This window comes from Tupaia chinensis, unplaced genomic scaffold, assembly GCF_000334495.1.
Source record: "Tupaia chinensis unplaced genomic scaffold, TupChi_1.0 Scaffold000360_1, whole genome shotgun sequence".
In the NCBI taxonomy this organism is placed as follows: domain Eukaryota; kingdom Metazoa; phylum Chordata; class Mammalia; order Scandentia; family Tupaiidae; genus Tupaia; species Tupaia belangeri.
The window spans coordinates 1,327,081-1,336,865 of record NW_006159856.1 but is presented as its reverse complement, the minus strand read 5'-3'; the positions used below and the strand labels follow the sequence as shown (position 1 = coordinate 1,336,865).

Sequence of the window (9,785 nt, the reverse complement as noted above, 5' to 3'; positions counted from 1 at the left end):
CCTTTCTCCTTCCTCTTCAGCAGTTCCTTGTCTCTCTTCTCTTCCATCTCTGTTAGCTTTGCCATTATGAACGTTCTGAATTCTTTATCAGACATTTCCATGATTTCCATTGAACTGTGTGTGGATAAAGAGGAGCTATCCTTTTCCCTTGTGGGAGAGGCATTTTCCTGCTTCCCCATATTTCTTGTGGTCCTGCAGCGATTTCTAGTCATCTGGTGGATGGTCGGTTTCTTCCCAAACTTGGAAATTCAATCACACGAGTTTTGTATGCTGGAGGCCCAATTATCACTGGGACATCTTCCTTTCTCCCAAAATGGCTAGATCACAGGAACCATGGAGCTGTCTGTCTCTTGAAGAACTATTCACACGAGTTTTATATGCTGGAGGCCCAGTTATCAGTGGGACATCTTCCCTTCTCCCAAAATGGCTAGATCGCAGGAGCCATGGAGCTGTCTATCTCCATTTATTTCTTTGACCTCAAAAGTAAATTTTCTAGGGAACCAGCAGTTAGCGTAATGGCTATGTCGCTGGACTCCCACGTAGTCGACCGCGGTTCGTGTCCCGGACCCGGTGGCTTAAAACTCAAGCGTGTGCGTGCGTGCCCACGATCCCGAGAGGAGAATGGAGGAGAAGGGATTGCGGCATGACCATCCCCCCTGGGGGGTGATTTCTTGCTTTCTGTCTCCTGTCTCTATGTCTCTCTCTGTCTGTCTGGCGAGCGCACGCGCCCTACAGTGAAAATCTCTCCAAAAAAAAAAAAAAGTAAATTTTCTAAAAACCATTGCTCCAGGACCAGCAGATGGCTGGTTACGGCACTGAATTCCACATGGCCGACTATGGTTCACATCCCAGACCCAGTGGCTTGAAACTCACACCAAGTGCATGTGCGTGTGTGCCCACAATCCTGAGGACAGAATAGAGAAGGGATTGTGGCATGGCTATCCCCTGGGGGGTGATTTCTTTCTCTTACTCTGTCTCTTTGGTGAGCGCATGTGTCCTATAGCAAAAATCTCTCAAAAAAAAAAAAATCACTACTCCCATTGCTTTCTCTAAGCTGTTATTCCAAATGGGAAGGGGTGCTCTCAGCCACTCCATAGTCCCCACATTCCAGACTCATCTTCACCCTCAGCAACACTGCCTGCTCTAGGAAGGGCAGGGGTCCCCTGGAGGGCCTGGCTGAGAGCCAGCTCAGCTCTGCCACTTGCTGCTCCTCTTCGTACAGTGGTCACTTGGGGTCACTCATTCAGTCAACAGCACCTTCCCATCAGGACTGTGCTACCCACCTATCTACCTCAAAAGCTTTACCCTTGTAGTCACAGTACCCAGGTCCTTGCTCCCAAAATCTATGTCAGGCCCCGCCCACCCCCAAAATGGTTCAAGGGGCCTTCTTTTCAGTTCTTGTCCAGACTTTTCAGAACATGCAGTGCTCAGCCTCTGGGGCCTTTGCCTGGCTCCCTGAAGTGGGGGTGGGCAAGGGGCTGCAAGACCCTCTCACTGGGTTGCCATCTGGTCCCTCTCAGCTCCTGGAGATCTTCTGGTGACAGAGGGATGACCTGGGGCAGCAGTGCCCATGGAGCTAGGTCCTCCCCACTCCCAACTGAGCCACATCCTGAGAACCTTGGAGGAAGCATCACACATGTCCCTCCTTTTGCTTCCCACCCACCAAGCTGCCTCCCAGGATGACCCCCTCTCTCCCCTTCAGGATGGTTGCCCAGATTCATGATGAGCTGCTGTTTGAAGTGGAAGACACACAGATCCGTGAGTTTGCAGGTAAGCCCAGGGTTGTTTCTATTTCACTAATAGAAGATTGGGAGCCTCGTTTAAAACAAACAAACAAACAGGGAGGCGTCTTCCTGTCTGGCCTTTCCTGCCTCATGCCACCTGTCTTGCTAGGACCCCGAAAGACAGAGGATCCAGTTTGTTTTGGGAGGCCTTGGAAATACCCAAGCAGGCTCCTGGGCCCCTCAGAGGGTGCCAAGTACTCTAGAGCAAGCGTAGAGCATTCCTGGCTCCAGGAGCAGTACCCAGACGTCTACATCTAGGGTGAGACAGAGGATGGAGAGATGATAAGTGGGTGCTGGGGTCACCAGGCTCACTAGGGGGCCAGGCTGTGGAGCCAGTGAGGGATATTCCTATAAGGGGCTGGGGTCCCTGAAGCCCTAACTTACCACAGACTCCAGATCTGCATCCTACCCTCTCTGCCGAGCCACCATGATCCATGGATTAACTGTCAGGCCAAGGGTTTCTTTGAAGCCAGGTACCACCTGCCCTCTACTCTCTTCCTGAGGAGGGACAAGACCCTGCCCCACCAATAACACCCAGACACTGGTTCCACGCAGGCTCCAATTCTAGCCTTGCTGGTAAGGGGTGAGAGCAGGGTCCTGTGCCCTGGCTATCTGAGCCTGGCCCATGCAGGGTACAACCCAGAGGGGCTGGGGCAGTGCTGCACAGCTTGGAGGGGAATTCATGGGTGGGAATTAGGGCCTGATGCTCCAACTGCCCTGTGACATGTCACTGTGCCCTCATAGCCCCAACCCTTTAGGATCTGTTACTGAAAAATGGCTGTGAGGCTCTGATCCTTAGTGCCATACAGCCAGGATTGATCCTGGGCAGGACTCTGCCCTTGAAAATTATACTCAGCAATGCATTTGGAAGTAACAGGTCTGAAAACAATCCTATCCTGTGTGACCACTTGATGGTAGAATGTGGACTGAGGCCCACAGAGCTCAGGGTACATGGCTCTTGGGTGGCTGTATGCCCAAGGTCAGCTCTCGAGGGAGGCCCTTGGTCTAGCAGGGGGAAGGGAGCTAGAAGCAAGGCAGCATCCAGCCGTGCTCAAGTGTTTCTGTCATCTTTGCATTGAAGTGTCACAATATAAAAGGGAGCAACGAAATATTCGTGTTTATCCGAATAGGGCATAGGGCTCAGCATGAATGCTGAGAAATGCTGAGCTAGCTTGTCCCGACCCCTGCCCTGGCCAGGCTGTCCCTGTCACAGAGTTCCGAGCTCCATTGCTTGTCTGTCACATCAGGAACTGCAGGCATCACAAGCCCTCCTGTGAGCCCAGGCTGCTCTGGCCAGCAGGCTGTCCTAGCCTTTCTCCCTCCTCCCAGTCTCAGAGTTTCCTGGACAGAGCTGGAGATAGAGACATGGCTTCTACCCTACCTCGCCTGGCCAGGCCCCAGCTGGGCTGACCTGAGACCAAGGAGTGAGGGGTGAGGGCTGGTTCAGAGCACCATGGTAGGCTGAGCCAAGAGACAGGGGCTGGAGGATGGGACTGAGGAGCTTTCGAGATGTGGCCAATGGGAGCTCAGTGGCTGGGAGCCCTCCAGGAGTTGCAAATGGGAATGTAAGCCCCCATACTGACTGGCTTGGGTGACTCTGGGGACACAGGAAATAACTATGGAGCTTAGAGAGCCAGGACAGGACTTAGGCCTGGAAGTTCTCACGTCCTCAACTCCCAGGCCAAGGCCAGAAGACCAGCCAGGCTCAGAAACTGCTTCTGTGTTTTCCTTATTTCAGCTCTTGTCAGGGGGACCATGGAGTCCTTGCAGCAGGTGCGGGCATTGGAGCTGCAGCTGCAGGTGAGGGAGAAGGCTTTCAGAGTCAGAGCCCGCCGAGGTGGGAGAGGGGAGCCTTGCCCCCAAGGACATAGGGCATAGCCCCAGCACTACCCCTCCGCACCTGAGCCCCAAGGGTGCTGCTGCAAACCAGAACCCCCTGGTAGCACTGTCTGTCCAGTGGGCTGATTCGCCAGCAGGCACTCCTCTGTCCACAGCCACCCAGCCTCTGGCAGTCCCCCTTGTCTGCGGCTCACCCTTACTGGGGGGTGGGTGCTGAGGTCCCCACTTGCCCCAAGTGGATCTCCAGAACATACCCAAAACCAGTCCCAGCCCTGTTTCTGGCTGGTCACCTCTCAGAGGCAGCTTCCTTATCAGAAAGAGACTTTTGGACTATATGGGGTAGTCCCATAGGGCAAAAGGGATGATGGAGGAGTAGTGAGAACAGGGGAGTCCCTGAAGCCACACAGTCCACCAGAGTATGGCCAGGACACACCTCTGTCATTCAGGAGGGGACCTCCAGCCCAATGGACACCTCAGAGTCACCCAAGAAGGGCTATGAGAGAGGCTGACTGTCCCCTCCTCCCATGGGCAGCATGTCTAAGAAAGGCTCAATCCTCCCATCCTTCCCTCCCCATGGAATGACTGTGCCACTCAGTGTTCTGGTGCTGCTGCACATGCCTGGCACAGTCACCTCACCCCGAGGCACCCCTCACCTCACTCCAAAAGTGGCAGCTTGACAGGTCAGGAAGCAGCCCATTGTGTCCAGCCAGGGACAGGACTCATGCCCTCCGGGTCAGAGTTCATGCTGGCCTGTGCCTATGGTGAGCAGAGAGCTGGGGCTGGGCTGTCCCTGGAAGCCCAGGAAACCCAGCCCCAGCCCAGCCACCAGCAGGAAACTTCTTGGTGTCCAGAGACTTTAGTGAAAAGGGGCTGCTTCTGGAGTTTGCCCACACTTCCTGTCAAGGAGATATTGGTCCAGGGCCTTGGGCAAGAGCCCATTCAGGACTTTCCCTCTCAAGGCCAGCCACTACCCTGGGGACATGGATCACCCCAGGACACTCAAGGGCACCTTGCCTGGCTGGACCTGCAGGCCTGCTTGCTGGCACAGAAGCCCTGGCAGGTAGATGGGGGTGGAGGGTGGTGGGGAGCTAAGATTGAGGTGTCGTAATCGGAGGTGGATGTGACGTGAACCTGTAACTGTGGGTGTGTACATATGCACACGTATGCATAGCTAGGTCTGACACTGTCTGTAGGTGTGCGTGTGCTTGTATACTGCAGGCCCCCTGCCACCTGAACCTGGAGGTGACGGGATAGCCAGCAAATGCCTAGATCTCACCTATGGCTACCACCCACAGGTGCCCCTAAAGGTGAGCCTGAGTGCTGGCCGGTCGTGGGGACACCTGGAACCCCTGCAGGAGGCCCTGGGCCCTTGGCCACCAGAGCCAGCATCATACTGAATCTCCCAGCAACTGCCTGGCCATGACGGGGTCCCTCCTCAGTGCCCACCCCTGCGAGTGCATTTTTTGCCTTCGTTTTGTCTGTAGCCCTAGGCAACGGCAGGAGGAGAGAACTGGTTTCCACCAGCCCATTGTGTGGCCTTCTCCAAGGTCACCAGCGGGCACTTTGTACAGGCTCTAAGCTGTGGAGTAGGCCACGTTAACCCTTTGGGGCTGGGCTGGTACAGTCATCTCCTGGAGTAAACGCCTTGTGTGAAGACAGCCTCATACCTGCCGAGTCAATTCTTTATGGCTGGGAAAGTCAGCCAGAGGCCAGGCTGAGTGCCTCAAGTTGGTCGTGACTCAGAACCAGCCTGGGCCCAGAGTGGGCACACCCAGCTCCTCCGTGGAGCCCAGGGGTAGTGGGTGCCCTCATGATTCACAGCTACTCACCACTGGGGAGGTAGCCAAGAGCCATCATCAGCCAGAGGCCTTGTGGTCCCCTCCCTGTTGGGTCCCTTTGCTTCCTGAAGCCCAGTTTACGCACCTTGCTCCCAGGCTGGTCCTCCATGCAGCCCTGTCCTGGGACCAAAGAAGCAGACTCCCAGCAGGCCCCCACAGTACTAGAGGAGCCTGAGTGGGTACTCAGCTCTATGAGAGGTCCCACTGCTCCTCTGCTGTAGGCCTCCAGCCAAGGCCATTGAGAACTGGCCAGGCCATCAGTGATCCCTGGAGTCACATGCTCTCAGACCCTGACGTCTCTCCCTGAGCCGTGCAGGCTGGTGACCAGTGTCTGCCACAGGCTGGCTCCCAGCGAGATTCTGCTCTCAGAGCAGCTCTTACACTCTGAGAGCCATTGAGGAGGGCCTGGCTTGTGTGCCACTCTGCCCTCCCCTGTACACAACAGCCTCACTGCAGCCCCACCTCACAGCAACCTGCAGCAGAGAAGACAATGGCTCCCCTTTGCATGTGGGGAAACTGAGGCATGAGTGGTCACATAGTTCTGAGTGTACCACTGCTCCCTGCCTCTGTGGCCAGTCCCTCTACAGTGCTCAGCCCCTCCAAAGTGCTTCCTTATCTGGGTCTGGGCCTGGGGTCCAAGCGGGGTGCCAGGTCCCTGCAGTGCCTGTCCAAGGATGAGCATGTTAACAGGCACACGGGGGACTTCTCCCACGCAAGCCAAGGCCTTTCTTGTTCAGTGACCGTTTCCCGTGCTCTGCCTCCTTTGTGACACCCCTTAACATAGTTCATCTTTTCTGGGTGACCCTGCCCTGGTTTCTTGATGTAGTCTAGGGGTATGTTCTTTCATCTACTCATTTCCCAGCGAACACCACACAGCTGCTGTGTGCTCTCCTAACCCCGGCCCTAGGACAGCATCTGGGACTGGCTTTATCCCCGGGAGATGCCCACACTAAGCCAGAAGGCCCATTTTTCTCACAGCTTCAAAATGACTGGTTTCACAGTGTGTATGGACCTCGGTGACCAGGCCTAAGCACTTTGACAGAACTTAGCAGTAACACAGAGAGCTGGCCCGGGACTGCTGCACGGCTCCTGTGTACCAGCATGGCGCGTGTGTGAACATGCCGTGATGCTGTGTGTGTCTGTGGCTCCTGTGTACCAGCGTGGCGTGTGTGTGCACATGCCGTGATGCTGTGTGTGTCTGTGGCCTGTGTACCAGCGCGGCGCGTGTGTGCACATGGCGTGATGCTGTGTGTGCTCTCCTAACCCCGGCCCTAGGACAGCATCTGGGACTGGCTTTATCCCCGGGAGATGCCCACACTAAGCCAGAAGGCCCATTTTTCTCACAGCTTCAAAATGACTGGTTTCACAGTGTGTATGGACCTCGGTGACCAGGCCTAAGCACTTTGACAGAACTTAGCAGTAACACAGAGAGCTGGCCCGGGACTGCTGCACGGCTCCTGTGTACCAGCATGGCGCGTGTGTGAACATGCCGTGATGCTGTGTGTGTCTGTGGCTCCTGTGTACCAGCGTGGCGTGTGTGTGCACATGCCGTGATGCTGTGTGTGTCTGTGGCCTGTGTACCAGCGCGGCGCGTGTGTGCACATGCCGTGATGCTGTGTGTGTCTGTGGCCTGTGTGGCCTATGAACTGGGACCTCCAGTGATCCCTCTGCTCAGACTCATGGCCTCAGAGGTGCCATCATTCCTGGTCTTGGGAGCCAATACCAGATCAAGCCTGTCTCTCCTGCAGCAAAGTCTGGTGTGGCCAACGCACTGAAGAAGTTGTTGTCCAGCGTGGGAGGTGGGGAGAGGTGCCTTCAGGGTTTAAAAAAACCACCCAGCCCTGCTTCAGGCTTCAGGCTGTGGTTTCAACTGAGATGTTCCCAGAGATGGGTTTTGCTATTTGTTACCTGAGCCCAGAAGAGACCATCCACTTTCCCTCCCTCTGGCTGAGACAGAGGCAGCCCCTGACCCTGGCGTGGCCTCCAGGAAGGAATGTGCAAGGATAGGGTTCCATGGGGGCGGGGGGGGTCACAACAGAAACCTGCCCCAGAAAGCTGTGTAGAGGGCTGGACTGTGGGGCCTGCATTTGGGGCCCCCAGGTTCCAAGCCTGTCATCCTGTACCCTGTACCTCATTGCCCTGAGACCCTCTTCACACCCTGCTCTCCACTCCCACCCCCACCCCCAATGCTGCAAGCTGCCTACCTAGCACCTTCCTCAGAGCCTGACACTCCTCAGCCCAGACCCCACATCCCAGTCATCCCCTATTGTAGATCCGCCCTGGTCGGCCTTGATACCCATTTACCTGGTCCCCGGGCCTCATACTCCTCTGAGCAAAATCTTCCTCCCAGATGTCAGACAGGGGACTGGACCTGAGAAAAACCTGGAAGATGAGGAGGTCTGGTGGGGGCTGCAGACCATAAGAACCCAACACCCAACCGGATAGTCCCTAGCCCCTTGGGGGGGGGGTGCTCAGCACCTGCAAGCCAGGTTAGAGCAGTAGGCCTGGTGGGCTTGGCTGGGCTAGGACTCCTCCCCAGAGTGAGGACGGGATGGAGACCACAGTGGTACCGTGGTCTGTCAGCTGTGCCAGGGGTGTGGGTGCCCAGGGCCACAGCACAGAAGCTTGTGCAGGGGTAGGACAGAGCCCATAGGGAAGGTGCTCAGGAGGGCACTTGGTGGGCATGTGCATGAATGACCAGAGGTAACCTGGGCACTCCTGTCTCCTCCTGAGTCCATCAACTCACTTCGAAAAGAGATGGGTGGCAAAGGGGGCCCACCCAGCTTCCTCCTCTGACTCTCCAAACCAGCCCTCCAGCCTCAGGGATGCAGAGCCCCTACCCAGTACCAGGCAGGAGCCCAGGCACCCCTTCCCAGATGGTGCCCTGGGAGGCCTGGGTTCTGTGCCTGCCTGATGGCTTTTCAGCCCCATGGACCACCAGAGGCCCTTTGCCCTTTTACTTCCTAGCTAGCCCAGTTCCAGGGCTCAGTCAGGCACAAGACCAGGGGGTGGGGGGCCGGGGAGCAGCCCAGCGGGGGAGAGGGTGGCCAGTGTCTCCGAGAACCCAGCGTGGCACAGTAGGCAGGAAGCACCTCAAGAAAACGCAGGAGCCAGGTTCCTTCATCTCTGGTTTTATTGAAAAACAGCAGCATCGGGGGCGTGCAGGCAAAGGAGCACAACCCACCCCGGCCCCCCACGGCCTGTCTCCTTGGGGACTTGGCTCATTGCCCCAGGCCCTGGGGCTGTTTTGGCACATCCCGGGGTCTCAGGACAACCCCCCGCCCGGTCGTGGGCTCACAGTACAGTTTTAGGAACAAACTACAACAGGTGAAACCCACCCCAGCAACACGCCACAGGCTGCGCTCACCATGGGCCACATCCTCACACCCGGCCGGATTCTCAGCAGGGTGTCACACTGAGGGGCCTCCAGCAGCCCTGGCCTGTCCTCAGCCTGGAGGCAGATGTACGGGGAGGCAAGGTCTAGGCAGAGGCTTGCCCCCCATCTCCCTCACATGCCCACCCCCTCCATGCCAGCTACGGAGTAGGAACAGCGCAGCGCTACATTCACACCCGAGCTGGGCCCTGGGCCTGGCACGGGAGGTGGTGGTCACTGCAGGGAGGTGCTGGCCAGCCCTGTCCCTGGGCACCTTGGCAGCAGAAGGCCCTCCTGCCGGCAGGCCCTGTCCCTGGGCACCTTGGGAGCCGGAGGCCCTCCCACCGGCCAGCCCTGTCCCTGAGCACCTCGGGAGCAGGAAGCCCCTTCCCGCCGGGTGCCCTCCCCATCGCTTCACATGCACACACACGCGTTCATACACAGTGTGTACACACATGTACACATATACATGTTCACACATGTATATACACACAAACAGGTGCACAGGCACACACACATACACAGGCATACTCCTTCTGTAAAATGGCTAATTATTGATTTTTTTTTTTTTTAAAAAAAAAAAAAAACATGCAACAATGGTATGTCGGGGCTCATCTCCTTCACCCCAGGCTCTGGGTGGCTCTGTGCGTCCCACTGCCCACCCTTCATAGACGTCACACCCGCACTGGAAGCATGGTAGCAGCAGCACCAAGGAGAGACACAGTCCAGGGTCTGCCCACCCCAGCCCAGAATGCAAACCCCAATAGCTTCAGCCAAAGAACATGGGTTTGTGGTCAAAGCAGATTCAGAGAAGAGGCTTCTGGACAGACACGGCGTGTCAGCAGGTAACAGGACGTGCGGCTCCTCCCTCCCTGGGCATGGGCAGCCTTGTCTGCCACAGCCCTGTGCTGGCTGGGGGGGCCCCTCCGACCCCCCCAAGAGCCCCCCCAT

At 56.8% G+C, this 9,785-nt stretch overlaps 1 protein-coding gene across 1 annotated transcript in view; it reads left to right on the top strand.

The window, feature by feature from the left end:
• POLN (DNA polymerase nu) overlaps nucleotides 1–5,123 on the top strand; it is a 280,130-nt gene extending 275,007 nt beyond the window's left edge. Inside the window, 3 exon segments of the mRNA XM_027773586.1 lie at nucleotides 1,703–1,770; nucleotides 3,523–3,584; nucleotides 4,919–5,123. Of these exon segments, the coding sequence (XP_027629387.1) occupies nucleotides 1,703–1,770; nucleotides 3,523–3,584; nucleotides 4,919–5,020 (232 nt within the window). The 3' untranslated portion in view covers nucleotides 5,021–5,123.
• Nucleotides 5,124–9,785: the final 4,662 nt, after the last annotated feature.